This window comes from Bos mutus, chromosome 19 (assembly GCF_027580195.1).
Source record: "Bos mutus isolate GX-2022 chromosome 19, NWIPB_WYAK_1.1, whole genome shotgun sequence".
NCBI lineage: Eukaryota > Metazoa > Chordata > Mammalia > Artiodactyla > Bovidae > Bos > Bos mutus.
Window position 1 is genome coordinate 50502095 of NC_091635.1, and position 20228 is coordinate 50522322.

General features: G+C 48.2%; 1 protein-coding gene across 7 annotated transcripts in view; it reads left to right on the forward strand.

Moving 5' to 3' along the window:
- TBX4 (T-box transcription factor 4) overlaps positions 1–4857 on the forward strand; it is a 33064-nt gene extending 28207 nt beyond the window's left edge. For 6 of the 7 annotated variants that reach the window (XM_070390548.1, XM_070390552.1, XM_070390549.1 and 3 more), the window contains 3 exons: positions 60–148; positions 275–510; positions 2678–4857. In XM_070390548.1, the coding sequence (XP_070246649.1) occupies positions 60–148; positions 275–510; positions 2678–3300 (948 nt within the window). In that variant the 3' untranslated portion in view covers positions 3301–4857. The remainder of the gene's footprint in view (positions 1–59; positions 149–274; positions 511–2677) is intronic. The other variant, XM_005892302.2, reaches the window with a different exon arrangement.
- The last annotated feature ends 15371 nt before the right edge of the window (positions 4858–20228 follow it).

Below are 20228 nucleotides of genomic sequence, written 5' to 3' on the forward strand. Positions count from 1 at the left end.
GGGGCAGGGCCGGCCCAGGCCTCTCTCCCATGACTCCTCTGTGCCTCCTCTCCTGACAGATCACACAGCTGAAAATTGAGAACAACCCTTTCGCCAAGGGATTCCGGGGCAGTGACGACAGTGACCTGCGTGTGGCCCGGCTGCAGAGGTGGGGGCCGCCCCGCCCAGGGGGGCTGGGGCGGGTGGACGGAGTTCAGGCACATGAATGCGGGGACCCTCAGAGTATCTCCCCTCCCTTCCTGTCTCCAGCTGACTGTCTTTCCCTCGCCTCCAGCAAAGAATACCCCGTGATCTCCAAAAGCATCGTGAGGCAGAGGCTCGTCTCCACCCAGCTGTCGTCCAAGCCTGACGTCAGCCCCCTGCACGGGGCTCACCAGGCGCTCCAGCACTACCAGTATGAGAACGGGGCTCACATGCAGTTTGCTGCGGCCGAGCCCCAGGACCTTCCCCTCAACACCTTCCCAGCCCAGAGGGACTCCAGCCTCTTCTACCACTGCCTGAAAAGACGAGGTAGCTCACTCCTGGTCTGGATGCCCCGGAGGGTCGGGATGGGGGTGACGCCCTCCCCACAAACACTCCCCACTGCACATGTGAGCATGCGGCCATGCATGGATGTGGGTGCGCGTACACACTCACACACACACACACTGATTGTTGTGGCCTGGGACAGCGAGCGTAAAGCGTTGGGGACCATGGTCAGGCTCAGTGCTTCTTGCTTTGCATGCAGACAGCTTGTGGCCGGGGTGTCCCCTAGACAAGGATTTTAGGCAGAAGAGGGACAGAGATTGGCATTGAGGACAGGCATGTGGAACCTGCCGCGACAGCCGTGTGGGACGGGGTGACGGGGAGTGGGTGAGGAGGACAGAGGCTGTTATAGGCGTCGGGGAGAGAGCGATGAGGGCGGAACTGAGCGCACAGCGGGCGGGGAGCAGAAGCTAGGATCGGAGGGTCTGCTACAAGCAGTCCCCAGTCCCAGCTGTCCCTTGGCAGCTGCTGCTTTGGGCACCTCCTTGGGGTGGGCAGAGGACAGAGTGAGCCAGGCACTGCCTCTGGGCATGGGGGAGGCGGAAGCATCCCAGTCCAGAATTTGTCATTTGTAGAAGCGACCTCTACCCTGACCCTGGGAGTCCTGGCTGAGCTTGGAGTCCTGGCCAAGCTCAGTTTCCCCACCCCATCCCATCAGATCTCCAGAGGCTTCTTGAGAGTGGATGGGGGCTGTAGGGGGATGTAGACTGGGGGCCAGGAAAATAGGCCACGGACCTGTCCATGCTGGCTTCTTTGTGAGGGAGAGGAGTTCGAGCCAAGAACTAGAAATCTGTGCCCTGGTACAAGGATTCAAGTTTGTCCTCTATAAAATACCAATGATTAGTATTACTGTGTCAGAAGTCCTCACAGGGCCACTGAAATTCTCTTGGGAATGGGTTTAGGGACTTTGCTTGCTGCGCAGAATGTTCTTTCAGCCCAGCTCCTAGGGACCACCCTGGAAGACTCCTGAGTAGCCACTGCACCAGTCCTATAGGAACTAGTGACCTCAAACAAGGGCTGGCAAACTGTGGCCTTTGGACCAAATCTGGCCTGCAGTCCATTTTTGTTCTATCTGTGAGTCATACGAAATGGTTTTTATATTTCTAAGTAGTTGAAAAAAAAATCAAAAGAAGACTCTTTCGTGATATATGAACATTCTATGAAATTCAAATTTTGGTATCTATAAATACAGTCTTGTTGGAACACAGCCATACACATTTATTTACCTATTGTCTATGGCCGATTTCCTGTTGAGAATCCCTAGGGAAGATAGAAGGACGGAGGCCAAGACAAGTAACTGGACAAGTGTTCTTAAATTTGTAGAGTGGGCTGCTGCCCAAGTGCTCAGGCCTGGGTTATCCCTGGGTCCCAGGGGTGGATGAGCTCGTCCAGAATCAAGCCTTCATGCTTGAGGATGTTGAAAGATACACATCCATGGCCTGGGGCACTTAATGTCATCTTTCCCCCCAACAGAGTATATTAGCTTCGCCTTAGAAGTGCAAGTCACCTTTTACTTATTAACAGCTCCATTTCTTAATTGTGTAAACCCTGTTATGTTGGAATCTGCGTAATGACAATCTGATGGAACTTCTTTGAACATACATAGGGTTTACTTCCTCTTCTGAAAGCAACAGGAACGTGCCTGTGAGTAGCTTTGGCTTGCTGAGGCCTTCCTGGGAGCGGAGGATGGAGGCAGAAGCACTGTGGCTTTAATTTTCTGGCTAATTCAGACAGCTTGTAGCCTCTGGGCCTGGTGTGGCCTGGCAGTCGCTTGCACTTTCCTTGGCCAGGGTGGGCCTGGCCTAAGAATGCCAGTGCACATTAAAGCCTCTTACCATCCCCAAGAGTCAGGGCGGCAAGGGATCAAAGGCATACGCTGCCTGGCTAAACACATCACTCAGTGTCCAGGGATGCGGTGTCCCCCGGTGACCTTTGAGCGCAGTCCATGATCTGACCACTTCTGGGCTACTGCCACCTTATAAAAGCTGTCACTGATTAAAATGGTCTGGGAGTGCCATCGCAGTGTGGGGCACCCCCCTCCCACCAATGACAAGGATAGGCTGTCCTGGCATCCAGCTGGGGGTCGGGGAGGGGGTGTTCTAGGCCCTGGGCTTGTGGACCTGGCTCTTCCTGAGGTTTCTTTGTCTTCCAGCAGACAGTGCCCGCCACCTGGACTTACCCTGCAAGCGATCTTATCTGGAAGCACCCTCGGCGGTGGGGGAGGACCATTATTTCCGTTCTCCCCCGCCCTACGACCAGCAGATGCTGAGCCCTTCCTACTGCAGCGAGGTGACCCCACGAGAGGCCTGCATGTACTCAGGGTCGGGGCCCGAGATCGCGGGGGTGTCCGGGGTGGACGATTTGCCCCCGCCCCCACTGAGCTGTAACATGTGGACGTCCGTGTCCCCTTACACGAGCTACAGCGTTCAGACCATGGAGACTGTGCCTTACCAGTCCTTCCCCACGCACTTCACCGCCACCACGATGATGCCCCGGCTGCCCACCATCTCCGCCCAGGGCTCCCAGCCGCCGGGCAACGCCCACTTCAGCGTCTACAATCAACTCTCCCAGTCTCAGGTCCGAGAGCGGGGCCCCAGCGCCTCCTTCCCCAGAGATCGCGCCCTCCCGGGCGCCGTGTGCGAGCGGAAGCCGCCCTCGCCGCACCTGAACGCGGCCAACGAGTTCCTCTACTCGCAGAGCTTCTCCTTGTCCCGGGAAGCCTCCTTACAATACCATTCAGGCATGGGGACCGTGGAGAACTGGACTGACGGATGACTCCCAGGTCCCCTCCGCAGCCCCTGGACCGTGTTAACCCAGTCTTAACCTCTGAGGGTTGGCCTGCTCCCTAACCAAGAAACCCAGCAAGGTATTTCAAAGGGTGGGGTGCAGTGTGCCCCCGGCGCGCCTGTATTTGGAGAGCACCTATCTTCTGACATACAACTGAGGCCCCGACAAAGCAAAAAGAAAAAACACACACTTATCTAAGAAGAGATTTTTGGCTGCAGGATTTGGATCCAGTCTTTTCTGACATCTCTTGACATGCCCTTGGGTGGGATGGGAGTGGAGTGTTCATGTGAGTCACTTAGAGGTTTTTATAATTTTCGATTAACTCAGGGGCCAGGTGGTGAAGTCTCTCTGGCAGGGCAAGTCGGGAGTAGGGGGGTTGGGGGAGGAGGATTCTCCTGACTGGGGAGGTGGGGCTCTCTGCCCATCTTGCAGAGTCCTGGCTCTTGAGAAAGGTGCTGAGCATCTTGTTCAGGGAGGAGGAGGCCCACTTCTTCGGCTTCCGGAGAGTCTGCGAGACTACCTGAGAGGTGGGCTCAGCTAAACCTCCAAGCCCGCTCGGAGAGGAGGGCTGACTGCTCGGTTAGTGGCCTGGAAATTGATCCCTGGAGCTCTGAGGTCTGAGGGACCACTTTTAGAGAGAAAATCATGGGCTAAGCACCAGTTGACAGATATTAAAACCCTGTTTTTTTTCTGAAAATTGTGAAAATGCAACCAATAACATCTCTGGCATCATTCAGGTTTTCTTATAAAGGACAGAGCCCTTCTGCCTTGGTCCCCAGCATACAGCCCTCACTCTGATGCGCCAGACTCTCTTCTCAGGCTCCGTCTGCGTCCTTCAATCGGCTGTTAGGAAACGCACTTGACCTGGTGGTGTCCCCAGGAGACCATGCTACTCAGCACCTCCAGAGCCTGTTCTGCTCCTAGAAAACCCTCGCCTCTGGCGCCTGGAGCCCAACAGAAATAAAAACGAGAATTGAGAAACCATTCCTTTCTTCCAGTAAATTCAGCCAGTGAGCTCAGAGCAAGGATAACGCTTTTCCAGGAAGGTGGATCCCATGGTCCCGAGCCCAGCTCTTCAGCATTGAATGTCACCAGCCCATCCGTGGGGCTGGTGGGAACTCTGTAATCAAAATTTGGGAAATCACTAAACTCTTTGCATGCTGAATAGCTATTTATATATTATATAAAATAAATAAATAAATAAATAAAATATATAAATATATATATCTCACAAATGCAGGCCACATGTCAAATCCAGCTTTGCTTTTTTTTTTAAACAAACGAATAAACTTAATAAAATGAACGTTGGAGAGGGTATTTGGAAAGACGTCTATTTAAATTTTTATTACACATTTGATGTTAAAAACAGAATGACTTAGATAAAACGTATAAATAAATATATATATATAAACACACACACAGTACAGATTACACTTTATTAGAAGACACATTAGCGAACGGGATATGAAACGTCAAGTGTTTTGTTATATAGCATGGACATTTTATTTTACATATTGGAACATAAAGCCATTTTACAACTGTGAAGTGTGTGGATGCTCTTTACTCCTGACTTGTCATTTCTTGGCTCTGCCACAGTCTCTGCTTCCCCTCTTCCTCATTGAGTTTCTCAAGGGCCAGGGGGAGCCCTTAGTGCCTCTGTGCATTTGTAACCTGGAGCCTCTGAGCTTAGAGGGAAGTAATTTAGGGCCAAGGGAGCAATCGTACCTTTGATCTCACGCTACTCCCCAGATGGTGGGTCAGGATTCCAGAGCCCATGAAAACCCCAGAAGGGCAGGGAGACAGTATACAAGAATCTGTCACCTTTGAGTAGTGGACCCACAACCTTGCAATGTGGGCGAAGTATGCTCACAGGTGGGGAGTTCTTGGTGGCATCTGTATGGCTACTTCAGACAAGGAACTGAAGAGCTGGTTGGAGTCAGAGCCTGCAGCTTCCTGGAACAACAGTCAATGTGTGCGCCCATCAACCCCCTGCACCTCACCCCCTAGAGGAGGAATTGAGGCTTGGCAGAGACCGTTGTTTGTCCAGTCCTCTGCCAAATCCTTGAAGTTTGGTCTTAAGATGGGGTAAAAAAAAGGAGACAAAATCCAGTCCAGGTTCACAGTCCTAAATGAGAAGAGAAACTGATGTCCGAAGGTGTATTGGGTCTCCCTCCTAACAACTCCTCACCTCTTTGGCTCCCTACCCTTCCTGGCTCCTTTTCCAAAACTGCTCACTGTCACCCACCATCTCCAGGAGGGAGTCAGGGAAGAGAAGACAAGGGTAAGGGGTACCCTGTAAATCCTTGTCCTCAGCAGGATTAAGATGAAATTTCCTGCTGGGTAGACATCAACCTTGTCTCCTATTTCCCCAGGGTCCTCCCCTGTGGCCCTGGGATTGTTCTCTGGCAGGACTTCTCCCTGCAGAAGGAAGCCAGGCTCCTTCTTCATTTTGCTGCTGTCTTCCCAGGTGGCTCAGTGGTAAAGGATCCACTGGTTAATGTAGGAGATACAGGTTCATTGCCTGGATTGGGAAGGTTCCCTGGAGGAGGAAATGGCAAACCACTCCAGTATTCTTGCCTAAAGAATCCCATGGACAGAGGAGCCTGGCGGGCTACAGTCCATAGGGTCGCAAAGAGTTGGACACACCTGAATGCACACATACACACCCACCTTGTTGGTCACAGAGAAAAACTTCACTGAACTTGGCCCAGAGGACAGGGAAGTGGGGGCTCTTCCTAACACACACCTGCTCTGCTCTTTTTTTTCTGGGTGCAGATGGCATTCTGGAATACTCCACACCTTCTAGAGGGCTGGGAGCTTGATATGTGTTCCCAGGCTCTCTCCAGACACACAGTTGCCTGAGTTTGAGGTAAAGAAAGCCGCTTCTTAAGAGAGATTTTGTCTTCAGGCAGCCCGCAGCTTCCTACCAGCTTTTCTGGGAAGCATGAGGTCCGTGGACTTCCCCACCTGGGCAGGGCTAGAACAGGGCCTGCAGTGGGATTTGTGGAACTTTCCTGCCCCTTTGAATCAACAAGTCAATAAAAAGGGGGCACATGGGATCCCCTGGAACAAAGGGCACCATTCAGTAGCGCCAACAGGTCATACATCATCAGGCCAGAAACCTGCCACATGAAAAGTGGCTGCTGCGGCGGTGCCCTGCCTGGGAAGGGAAAAAAAAAAGAAAAAAAACGAACGTTCAACTGTGAGCCATAGGCAGGCAGGCTACCCCCCCAACACCCTGCCCTGCCCCCGGTCAAACTCCCCCCCACTCCCAACAGGGCCCTGCTGTCAGCTCAGGGCCAGGCCCCAGGAGAAACTGGACCAGACTCCCAGCCTCAACTCAGCCATCCAGCTCCCGGCCAACAGCAGAAGAGCCTGGGATCACTGAAGGGAGAATGCAAAGATGAAGCTGGGTCAGGCTGACAAATTGTTAAAAAACCAAACCAACTTGCAGCCTCCGCTGGGCCTCAGGGGGTCAAGAGGCCTCGCCTCTTCCCACTAATGGAGCCCCCTGAAGGAGTAGCAGCCCCAACCATGCAGTGTCTTATCTTACAACATAAAATTAAAACCCACTTAAAAGGCCGGAGGGCATGTTAACATTCCCCCTGCTGTCTAATTGAAGTAGTTCCCAGCGCAAAGGATTTCACTTGAAAGATGTCTGCCTCCAAGCCAGGTTGCTCCTGCTTGGTGACCAGGGGGAGGGAATGGGGAAGGAGAGAGCTTCATTTCAAAGACTAGGCGGGAAAATCTGGGGTCCCGCGGGCCGAACTCCCCCACCCCTCGCACCCCACCCCGCCTTACAGGCGACAGGTGGCAACAGCAAAGTTTTTTTTAATTTACAAATTCATTAGCAGAGATGTCAGCAGAGGCCAGACTCGTGACAAGAAGCCCTGGTAATGATTCAAATATGGCCCCCAGCAAAACCTGGCAGTTCCCGAGGCCCAGAGATCTCTATTGGGTCCGCCCCCCGCCCTCCTATGCAAATACATTACAGGTCTCCAAGGCATACGGAATCAATCACGGACATCCTGTAAAGGTGATGAACTTGCACTGGCCATCCTGAGTAATGGGAACCAGTCAGCCCCAAAGCCGGCTGCGACTGAAAGCCAAGGTGACAGCTATTAAGCAATTGTGTGCAGAACAAAATGGCAAAGGGGCCGGGTAATCAATTCAGTTTCAATGGGCAACCCGAGCCACAGCCGCGTCTGTCGCAGCTGATTAGAGAGGGCCCCGCTGGAGCTTTCAGGGCGAGCCCATCAGAGATCAGAAACAGGCCCGGATGAAAAGGGAAAGAACCGTCTCCTGAGAAGCAGGCGATGAAGGACTCTGTTTTATGTGACTGTGTGCTCCCATCTCTCCTTGAAGAAAGAGTTGGGGGAAGAAAAAAAAAATGCGAGCAGTTTGGAGATTAGATAGTTTTCTTTTCAGTCATTTATCATGATGAAGGAAAGTAGACAGGGCAGGGGCCAAAAAATCTCCAGTGGGATTTCTGCGAAGTCTCACTAAGAAGGACCAGGTTTATGCTTTGCCGCTCCAGCGGCCCCTGGTTATTACCACAGCCTGACGGGGTCTGCAGAGCGTCCACAGTCCCTCTTCTCTAACAAGAGCAAACAGGCCCCGGTACTCTGAGGATCACAGAAATTCTCCTGCAGAAACCCCAAACCACCAAATTGTATCATTTGAGAAAATTAAAGCCCGAGTTGGAATCATGCAGAGGGCAGGAAAATGGGAAAGATGAGATGAGGTTGTGCAAAGTGCCGGCAGGTTAGGCCCCTGCTGGGCGCCCCTCCCCAGGTACCTGGGTCCCGTGTGGGGCAAGAAGGGCCCTGCTGGGTTTGCCCGCTGTCACCACTGACCCCGGGTTGATGGCGAACCCTGGAAGCCTGCTGGAGAATTCTAGGCTTGTGCTTGGTTCTCTGGTGCAAGGGGTTTAGGGGACTTAGAGCAAGGGCATCTTCGGGCACAGAGGCTGTGAGAGAGACTGGCCATAGGACCGCGGCGGGGACGGGAGAGGCTCGTCAGCAGATGGGATGCAGAAGCTGGATGGGGAGGTCGATCTCAGAGCCCAGGGAGAGGAGTGAACCGCTGGGCCAGGAGGGCTCAGGGGTGGGGCAGGGCTGGAGAGGAGGGAGAAAGGGCTGGCTTGGAAAATGAGAGCCGTGGGTGCCCATGATCAGATCATTCTTTTTTTTTTTTTTAATTGAAAAATAATTTTATTGGTGTATAATTGCTTTATAGTGTTAGTTGTGTTCATTTCTGCTGTACAACAAAGTGAATCAGCCATGTACGCATATATATCTACTCCCTCTTGAATCTCCCTCCTACCACCTCCACCCATCAGATCGCTCTTAAGTGAAGAAGGACAAATGATTAATAAACTTGAACAAGAAGAACATCCCTAATAATTGAAAATGCAATTTAAAGTGATAATATACTGCTTTTGTCTAACAAGTAAATCAACATTTAAGAAAAGATGTGGGTAGCCTCTTTTAGCCCTTGCTGGCAGGAGAACAGATTGCTATAGTCTTTCTGGAAAAAGCAATTTGGTAGTGTGCACAAAGACTCTAAAAGTGTTCATATCCTAAAGAAAATAACCAGAAATGTGGACAGAGCTTAATGTTCTATAATGTTCATTGTGGTTATTATTTTTAATAGCTCTGAATCGGCAGAGAGTAAATTATGGTTAAGTAAATTATGATATACTCAGATTCTGGAATATGATGTAGTCATTGACCCTGTGTTTACAAAGTGTGTTTAGTGACATGGGGAAATGATTTAAAAACTAAGTGAAAAAAGAGGATTGTAATATAGTGTATGGGCTTCCCAGCTGGTGCGGTGGTGAAGAATCTGCCTGCCAATGCAGGAGACACAAGAGATGCCAGGTCTGTCCCTGGGTTGAGTAGATTCCCTGGAGGAGGAAATGGCAGCCCACTCCAGGATTCTTGCTGGGATAATCCCATGGACAGAGGAGCCTGGTGGGCTACCGTCCATGGGGTCACAAAGAGTCAGACATGATTGAACACTATAGAACAGAATGTAGAATATGATCTCAATAGTACTAGAAAATGAAAAAAATATTGCACAAACTGTAGATCATTAAACAACAATCAACAAGATCAAGAAATATATAAATATATACCTCCATGATATACGGACTTCCCTGGTGGCTCAGACGGTAAAGCATCTGCCTACAACGAGGGAGACCCGGGTTCAATCCCTGGGTTAGGAAGATCTCCTGGAGATGGAGATGGTAACCCACTCCAGTATTCTTGCCTGGAAAATCCCATGGACCGAGAAGCCTGGTAGGCTACAGGCCATGGGGTCGCGAAGAGTTAGACACGACTGAACGACTTCACTTTCACTTTTCCATGCTATATTATGTGAAAAAATTTCTGAGTAATATGTATGGCTTCCCATTTGTGTGAAATATAAAACAAAACCTCTGCGTATGTGTGCACATATGTGTGTGCAACTTCTGTGTGTGGCATGTGAGTCTATATGCTTGTGAGCGATGTGTGAGCCTGTGATACGTATTTGTGTGTATATGTGTGTGTGTGTTTGATGGAGCACAGGAACAATTTAGGAAGGATTGTTTTCTGATAGTTTCTTCATACATCTCTGTTTTGTTTGACTTGTTACAATAAGCATGTACTACTTTCAAAATGAAAAGACAGAAAAAAAAGGAAAATGTTAGGGTTATCGAAGTTCCTGAAATAGAAGAGGAAAGAGTGAAAGAAACTGCACCCAAATGCTATGGATGGAAGTCAAGAGGCCTGAGGCCGACTTCCAGGCCCTCCCGTCACTCGCTTTCCTCCTGACACTGGGATCTCCCTCCTAGACACCCCTTCCTCCGTCTAGGCCTTTGACGCTGCTCTTGTGCAAGGTCTGGGGCATTCACCTTCTCATTTATTCATTCATACATCCATTTTTTTATTGAAGTACAGTTAATTTACAACGTGTCCACTTCAGGTATATAGCAAAGTGATTCAGTTATATCTACACACACACACATACACACACATATATATACACAGGTGCTCAGTCGCTAAGTCGTCTGACTCTTTTGTGACCCCATGGACTGTAGCCCACCAGGCTCCTCTGTCCATGGGATTTCCCAGGCAAGAGTACTAGAGTAGATTGCCATTCCTTTCTCCAGGGGATATTCCGACATAGGAACAGGCGCTTCAGTCATGTCTCAGCTGATAAAGAATCTGCCTGCAGTGCAGGAGACCTGGGTTCGTTCCCGGGGTTGGGAAGATCCCCTGGAGAAGGGAATGGCTACCCACTCCAGTATTTTGGCCTGGAGAATTCCATGGACTGTATGGTTCATGGAGTCACAAAGAGTTGGACACGACTGAGTGACTTTCACTTTCATATATGTGTATAATGTTCAGATTCTTTTCCATTATAGATTATTATAAGATATCAAATATAGTAACCCGTGCTACACAGTAGGTCCTTATTGTTTATCAGTTTTATATACCAGCTGGTAGGTGGTAAAGAATCTGCCTGCAATGCAGGAGACCCCAGTTTGATTCCTGGGTCAGGAAGATCTTCTAGAGAAGGGATAGGCTACCCATTCCAGTATTCTTGGGCTTCCCTTGTGGCTCAGATGGTAAAGAATGTGTCTGTCATGTGGGAGACCTGGGTTCAACTTCTGGGTTGGGAAGATCCACTGGAAAAGGGAATAGCTACCCACTCCAGTATTCTGGCCTGGAGAATTCCAAGGACAGAGAAGTCTGGTGGGCTATAGTCCATGGGGCCGCAAAGAGTCAGACACTACTGTACAATTTCACTCTCACTTTTCACTCTTCTCACTAACTGCTCTCCCTCAATGATGCTGACTATTTCCACAGCTTCCTTCATCAACAAACACCAATGCATCTCAAGCCTAACCTCACTTCCCTCTCTTGAGTCTGTCTCCTGGATGGTTCTACTTAAGAAATGTTAGGATCTCCGACTCCGCCAGTTTACTCTTGAACCCATTCTCATCCTCCAGGCCTCCCCTCCCCTTCTACTTTTGGGTAAATGGCACCCCCTCAGCTGACTTACCACCTGCCCATCCCAAACACTTGTGGAATTATGTAGATTCTACTTTGTAAAGAGTGCCTGCTGCTGCTGCTAAGTCACTTCAGTCGTGTCCGACTCTGTGTGACCCCATAGACGGCAGCCACCAGGCTCCCCCGTCCCTGGGATTCTCCAGGCAAGAACACTGGAGTGGGTTGCCATTTCCTTCTCCAATGCAGGAAAGTGAAAAGTGAAAGTGAAGTCGCTCAGTAGTGTCCGACTCTTCGCAACCCCATGGACTGCAGCCTACCAGGCTCCTCCATCCATGGAATTTTCCAGGCAACAGTACTGGAGTGGGGTGCCATTGCCTTCTCCGAAAGAGTGCCTACATCCGTGCAATTTTTCTCTCTTCCATTAGGCTTGGCTTGTCTGCCCAGCAGCAAAGCCTTAGGTCTGGGCTGCCAGCTGTGTGAGGCTGCAGAGCTTCGGGCTGTTGTAAAGAGTCCATCTTGGGGTGAAGGCTGTTCAGACACGTGGAGTCAGGGAACTGCCCAAGCAGGAGACAGGAGGCTGCTCAAGGAAAGCAATGTTGCCTTCACTGGGGACTCTGCTTGCAGCTTGGAGTGGCTTGAGTCCTCTGCTCCTGGCTACTGTCGTGGGTGAAATGAGAAAGCGGGGCACTCCAGCAGCTCAGGTTCAGGGTCACAGCCCGGCCCCCAGGGTCACAAGCTATCAGAGAACCTCCTGCCTTGACAGGCCAACACCCACTCTGGCTGGCAGCTCTGTCGTCTTATCCAGTTACTTCCTGGGGGCAAATAAGCGCCTGTAGTACTAGATCCCAGCCTCCACTCTCTGTTGTCTTTACATCTCTTTCTCCTTTGGGGAATTCCAAACTATCCTCTCCCCTAAACTCTTCTGTGAGACCACTCTGCCTCTGCCAAGAAGGGACTGGCCTTGTTTCTCGCTAAAAAAGAGAAAAACCAAACCAAGGTGAGAAGCCCCCAGACATGGCCTCCTACACAAGCCTCTGAGAGAAGGCGCGTGCCTGGGCAGTGATGGGGCTCCTTAGTCCCCCATGCCCTCACACCTCGACCTCTGTCCCACGCAGGTGCTGGCATGAGCAGGGGAGTTGTTCTCACCATCCTGCCTGCACAATCAACTATGGAGCTAGCTTGGCTCCTCACTGTCTTCTGATCGGAAACTTCTCTTTTTTATAGTTGCTTTACAATGCTGTGCTAGTTTCTAATCCGCGTATGTCCATATACTTCCTTCCATTCAGGGCACCTACCGTAGTGCATTAAGTAGAGTTCCCTGTGCTATACAATATGTTCTCATTCGTTGTCTATTTCATTTGTTGTTTCTCTTGTTGTTTAGTCGTGTCCAACTCTTTGCAACCCCATGGACTACAGCCTAGCAGGCTCCTCTGTCCATGGGATTTCCCAGGCAGGCATACTGGAGGGGGTTGTCATTTCCTTCTCCAGGGGATCTCCCCAACCCAGGAATCAAACCCGCATCGCCTGCATTGGCAGGCAGATTCTTTATACCACTGAGCTACCTGGGAAGCCCTTATCTATTTTATACACAATATCAATAGTGTACACGTGTCAATCCCAATCTCTTAATTCTTCCCACCCCCTCCACTTTCCCCGTGGTATCAATATATTTGTTCTCTACGTCTGTGACTCTATTCCTGTCTAATTTGAAACTTCTTCAGGCTTGGGTCTAAGGAATTGGGAGACTTCTCTAAATGTGATTTACTGAATAATTTGTGGCACTGAAATTTACAATCGTTTCCACCAACCACAACCCCCCACACACACTGGGCCATGAACTTGGGTTATCTGTTGCCTCCCAGCTGATAAAGGGAGGGGCTGTCATTGCATTAGGCTTCATCTTCTCCATGAGGCTGGGTCAGCTTGGTCCAAACGAACAGTCAGTAAATAATCCAGATACCTTTAAAACAACTGCTTAAAGTGTTTTGGGCGATGGCCCCAAGCCCCACACGGTGTGGGTGGCAAAGTCAGGGTGATTTCCTTGCTTTCCAACTCCTGGTTACAACAGGCTGTCTTGGGATGACCTAGAAGACAGTCACTTTTTGTTTGGGAGTCGCTTTTCCTTTACACCAAGAATTCCTTGTTAGGGTGCCTGAAGCGAGGGCTGGGTGTCAAATGACATGGCTCCATTAAGAATGATGGAAACTATGTGAGCTGCTTTTAATAGCATCAAATACAGCGCAGCAGTCTTCCTTTTCCTTAGACCCCACGTGCTGAAGGCCCGGTGCATGTGCTCTGTAGCCCAACTAAAAAGTCAGGGGCTGCCTCTTCTGGGCAGTTGATGGACTGAATTTACTCCAAACACAGCACTGAAGTTTCAGGCATTAAGCTCCAGGCTGTCATACCGAAGACCCTAATGTACTTTTCTAGCTCAAGAAAAGGAGCTTTTGGCTTCTTTCTACATCAGTGTAGATCTGTGAAAAGGGCTAGGGACCTAGCGTGAGGAGATGTTGGTCCTGGAGCCAGTTTAGTCACATGCCGGCTGTGTGACTTGCTCTCTTTCTGAGCCTCCGTTTCCTTTTTCCACACAGCTCCTCATATCCTCTGCAACACTGGAAGTCTGTGATTCCATCAATAATGTCTACAGTCATGAATTTCCTAGTTATACTTAGCACTATGTCTGAATCTATAGCAGGACTCTCCAAAGTAGGGTAACAGAAGGAAATACTACAACTTTTTTCTTTTCTTTTTTATGGAGGGTAGGGTTTATTTTAGGGTAGGCTCAAATATTTTAAAACAATCATGCAACTATTGTATTTTTTAAAAATAAAGTGCTTCTGTTTAAGTCTTCTTAAAATATATTTTTTAAGATTTTTTTTGATTAGGATATTTTTTTAAAGTCTCTATTGACTTCCTTTTTTTAAAATTTTTTTTTATTTTTAAATTTTACAATATTGTATTAGTTTTGCCAAACATCAAAATGAATCCGCCACAGGTATACCCGTGCTCCCCATCCTGAACCCTCCTCCCTCCTCCCTCCCCATACCCTCTAAAGTCTCTATTGAATTTATTATGATATTGCTTCTGTTGTCTGTTTTGATTTTTTGGTCATGAGTCATGTGGGATCTTAGTTCTGCAACCAGGGGTTGAACCTGCACCCTCTGCATTGGAAGGTGAAGGCTTAAACACTGAACCACTAGAGAGGTCCCTAAATTTATTTTTAATTGGAGGATAATTACTTTGCAATGTTGTATTGGTTTTTACTGTACAGCAATGTGAATCAGCTGAACTTCCTTTTCTATTTATTTTAATCTCATTCTTTTTCAAATATCTAATGTCTATATTATTAAGTCATACACATACACACACACACACACACACATATCAGTTCAATTCAGTCGCTCAGTCGTGTCTGACTCTTTGCTACCCCATGAATCTCAGAACGCCAGGCCTCCCTGTCCATCACCAACTCCCGGAGTTCACTCAAACTCACGTCCATCGAGTCGGTGATGCCATCCAGCCATCTCATCCTCTGTTGTCCCCTTCTCCTCCTGTCCCCAATCCCTCCCAGCATCAGGGTCCTTTCCAACGAGTCAACACTTCGCATGAGGTGGCCAAAGTACTGGAGTTTCAGCTTTAGCATCATTCCTTCCAAAGAACACCCAGAGTGATCTCCTTGCAGTCCAAGGGACTCTCAAGAGTCTTCTCCAATGCTTTTAAATAATATAGACTATCTTGGGAGCATGTGCTTTAAGGCTCTTTGCCTTAAGGTAAGATTAAAAATTATGGTGACTATAGGGTGATAGAGGAGTCGCCATGAAGCTCTGGTTTACCTGATCTTCCAGGAATGGTTTATCAGAGCTTTGGAATGAGAGGTACAGGGAGGTAGTGGAGAGAAGGAGCCTGGATAACCACCACTTATTAGATGTTTGCCTCATCTCCCCACCTGTTGATTAGGACCAATGAAGTACTACCTAACTTCCAAGGTTATAGAAAAGATTAAATAAGATAACAACAATAAAAATGTGCATATCAACACATATATGTGGCATCTGAAAAAAATTGGTTTAGACGATCTTATTTACAAAGAAAAATAGAGACACAGACTTAAAGAACAAACCAAGGGGGAAAGGGAGAGTGGGATGAATTGGGAGATTGGGACTGAGATATATACACATTTTTTTTACTTAAAAAAAAATAACATAACCACATTTATTTAAGAATGTATTCCAATATCATATTATATACTATCGATTCTATGAATAAAATAGATAACAATGATAACCTACTGTATAGCACAGGGAACACTGCTCAATGCTCAGGGTGACCTAAGTGGGATGGAGATCCAAAAAAGAGGGGACATATGTATACGTACAGCAGATTCATTTTGTTGTATGGTAGAGACTATCACAACTTGACTAGCACAACACAACTATACTCCAATAAAATTTTTTTTAGAAAAAGTGTGCTCCCCTTCCCTGACATGGAATGCCAGTCTACACAGATTTCATTTTTGATGCTTAAAAGATGTGAGTTTTTTTTTTTTTTCCTAGGAAATTCCTTTTATTGCCTTTCAGGACTTTATTGCTTCTCCTGTCTCACAGTTAAGCCTCCTTTAACAGATGCCAAAGCCGAGATCTAGGCGCAGTTAGGTACACAGTGCCAGGGGAGTGGGAAAGTGATGCTGGGAAGAATCCTGCTGTCTCTCCAGCCCTCGGAGCACCTCACACTCTCAGGGGTTTGGGGCTCATCCAGGATTCAGGACGACACTCCAGGACAGTTAGGAAAGGGTGGTCCTGCAAAGGAAAAGCCAGCTATCTTTACCAGTGCCTCCAGGAAGGGATGGGCTGGGTTTTCTGCTGGGTTCTTCCTTCAGAACCCATCACCAAACTCAGTGACACTAGGAATTAACCTATTCCTGAAAGAAAGGCCCAGCTCTGCCACTATTTTGTTGGAGGCCTTGGAAAAATCCCTCAGCCTCTCTTGGCTTCAAGGTCCTCATTTACGAAGAGAGATGGGTCATATCTGTGCTGCCAACCTCCTAGGTTCAGTTCATGGGCCAAATGAGCTGTTCTGCGTAAGAATACTTCATAAGAAATGAAAGGGATTACAATTATGAAGCTTCCTGTTGGTCCAGTGAGTACCAATCCACGCTCATTTTTGCATTTTCTTACGAAAAAAAAATCCACCACTGCTTTTTTTTATATAGGTTAAGGAAGGGGAATGGCTGGCGAGGCACTGAGCAATCTCATCAGCTCTGGGGGTGGATGATTTAGCTTCATCACCTGCCTTATCCTTATCCTTGCCTTGCCTGCATCCTCAGCTTTTGACGAGATCAATTTCCGGCACAGGCAGAAAAGCCTGCGGCTGTGGTCAGGAACAATCAGCCACAGTGCTCCTCTCTCCTTGTTGATCCTTTCATTTCCTCCAGCCGACTCCTGCCGGGGACTGAGTTCTAAGCTTTACGTTATTCTTTTTGGACTAATCGTTTACAACAGCCTCAAGCACCCTGCCCCTCTCTCACTTTTGCTGTCCAGCTACTGCTCTGGATGGCAAGATTGCTAATTGGGGTGTGATCCCAGCCAAAAGGCAAGACAGGTTCAAGAAGCCGGCTCCCTGGACCTTAAATATCCTGCCCACAACTTTACAGCTTAGGCAGCCATGGAGGAAGCATGACTCATACCCGGGAGGTGAGGCTGCAGCTCAGGGAAGGCCTCGGCAATGACATTTTTCACACTTTTAATAAACCGCTGTATTATTAGAACTCACCAAAGCTGAATTTAATGAAACTCTTAGGCCCTTAGGCCTGAATTTTTCTTTTGTATTGCAAAATGAAACCAACTGGTCCATTCAAATAAACCCCAGCAAATGCATAGACTTTAATTAGGTTTCTTTCATTCTTTTCCTTTTCTTTTTCTCTCCCTTTCGTCACTCTCTCATTTTCAAATGTTGCTGGTGATTACAATCTACTGGAAGAAACGGCATGTACAAGAGGAATAAGAAATAACATATGGGAAACATGCGGATAAGTCACAAATTTCTCTACAGGCTTCTTTAAAGAAAGTTCCTGATGAGTGACACAAACTCGTATGAGGAGCTTTTAAAAAAGAGAATGAAAAGCGGAAAAATACAAGGTCCTCTCGACTGTATCAGAGACATATCTGATTTAAAATTCCATTTTAGGAAAGCTCCTTCCATCAGACCTGCTAAGCATCATTTCATAACAGGCCGTTCTGCACACAATACTGGTGCCCTGCCCCCTCTCCCTCCCAACAAACAATCTCTCCAGAAATAAGACAAGTCCTTTATTTTTCAAATTTTCTGAGGCTGAGCCCTTGGGAACTACCTTGGGGGACGCGGGTAATGAAGCGCGCGGCTGTGCACCTGGCCTTCGACTATTCAGAAGCTTGCGCGGCAGGAAATAGCTCTGCAGCGGCTTCCGTATTTGCAGGAGCCGCTAAAAAGACATCTTTTTCCCCCTCACAGCTACGTTCACAAACAAATGTGCTCTCGCCAACCCCCACCCCAAGGGGAGCGTATTTACCCAATTGAGTGGGCCTTCAAATGCCTCCTTGTCCTCTATGGAGCCGGAGACAGCTTCGTGGCCACCTTAGGGAGCACGCCCTTCCAGAAGACTCGTCAGCAGTCCTCCGGGGCCCCACTGAGTTACTGGACTGCAAAGTCCCCCAAGATGTCGGCGAGGGAAACTGTTTGACATGCTCTGCCTTCAGCATCGAGGGCCAGGCGGTGGGAGCGGGACTGGGAAAGACCACCCCCCCACCCCCCCACCCCCGCGCGCAGAACTGGCCTTTGTCTTCGCCAATTCCTCCTTTTGGGGGTCAGGCTCAGCTCCGATTCCTGCAGGGAAGTCCCTGCTTGGCATCAAGGCTGGCCTCAGGCATAAGATCCTAATTATTTGAATGGTATTTGTTTTCATAGCTCGCTCTCTCTCTTTTTTTAAATGTGTCCAGGTCGATGGCATTTTAATGCCTTATTAAACGGGGGTTTTACAGCAGTCTGTCTGTTCAGTCTCTGGGCCTATGGCTGTACTTTGTGTGCACGGATTTTATCTTTCCTGCTGGCAGAAAATATTTTCCGAATTCCCTATAAAAGTTTTCGAGATTTCCTAAGACAAATAGAGCTCCACCAGCTCTAAAATGACCTTGATGCAGTCAGAATTACATTCAGACACATGCTCTCTCCCTTGTTTACACAAAGAACTGAACTTCACTTGTGCTCATTAACTGCCGTTATGAGTGCACCAAATTTGCTCCACAAATGTGCTGCTGTACCTGGGATGGCTCCCCAGAATCCCATCTTTTACTGGTTTCTTCCACCCTCTCAGATGGCCGCCTTGGCTTTGAAGGCGGCCTCAATAAAGCCTGCCCTGGGTGAGGGGTTTACATAAGAAGGGGTTTACGCACAGCTGAGGGGGAACGGCCAGCCGTGCAACAGACACATGGCTGCCGTCAAGACCACAGAACTGCCCAGGAGTGAATCAGCCCAGCCTTTTGTTTCTTTGCCAGGGGTTGCTGTTGTTGTTCAGAAGGAAGTTGGATGTAGCAAGTATTGAAATGAGCCACGAGTCTGGCAACTGAGTATTATGCAAAGTACCTAGAATAGACAGGGGTTCAAATCTCCTTTCGGGCACAATTTAGCATATGATCTTGGGCAAACAAAATGGGGGAAATTAGCTATATCTCTATTTGTCTCTCTGTTTCTATTCCAGGGTTATTGTGAGGACTGAAATGAAGGGATGTATGTATGCGTGCATACTCAGTCGTGTCTGACTCTTTGCGACCCCATGGACTGTAGCCCACCGGGTTCTTCTGTCCATGGGGTTTCCCAGGCAAGAATACTGGAGTGGGTTGCCATTTTCTCCTCCAGGGGGTCTTCCCCGACCCAGGGCTCGAACCTGCATTTTTATTGGCAGGGGGATTCTTCACTGCTGAGCTATCAGGTAACCCAAAAGGGATGTATTGGATTGGCCAAAAAGTTTGTTCAAGTACCCTAACGAACTTTCTGGCCAACCCAATATATAAAACGTTGGGTGTCGTGGCTGACTTGAGTGTTTGTATACAGCCATCACTGCTCTTGTGAGGGGCCTTAGGACTCAGGTAGGCAGAGCGCTATCATTATGGTCACAGCACTCAGGCTTTGTTAAGGGTCCTGAAGGTGGGAGGGGAAGAGAGACCTCAGGGATTGGATGCCCAACTCTGGGCCAAATACAGGGATTAGACACCCAATTCTGTGACAGAAACGCACAATTTAAATCCAGATTTGACTCCAAAGCCTGGCTCCACTATCCAGCTTGGGGAAATGAAATATGGAGAATTATGCCAGCTGCCTGCAACACAACCCAAGCCTGAATCAGCCAGATGGCACTTATTTTGCTCATGTGACATTAAAACCCCTCTTCCAACACTAACTACTTAGTCACCGGGAAAGCTTCCTCTGAATTTCTATTTTGCTGGGTCATTTCTGAGCATTATCCTCTTGGTGGTGTATCACTACAAATGCCACTTTTGACATTTAAGACAAATACTGTGAAGATGAATTAGTAGGGATGCCCAGTCCATTCTGATCATTTCCTGCTTATTCCGTGTCTTCTGGCATTAATCATGTCATAACCAAAGATGAAAGGTTGCTTGATGCCTGCAGTTGGAAAGGACAATAATCAGGGTCATGTTTATGCTTCTATGATTAAAACCCATCATTTATTTAACTAAGACTTTCCACCTTCGTGGAATCAGTGAATATGGTCAATTTTAAGGAGTATATATTTCATTCTTTGAAATTCTATGTGATTCTTTTTCAAGTCAGTTTAGTCTTTTGAAAAAATATTGCCTTTTCTGTTTTCTGTTCTCTTCTTTTTATGTATTTAATTATCTTAAACATGCTTTAAAATAATTCTCT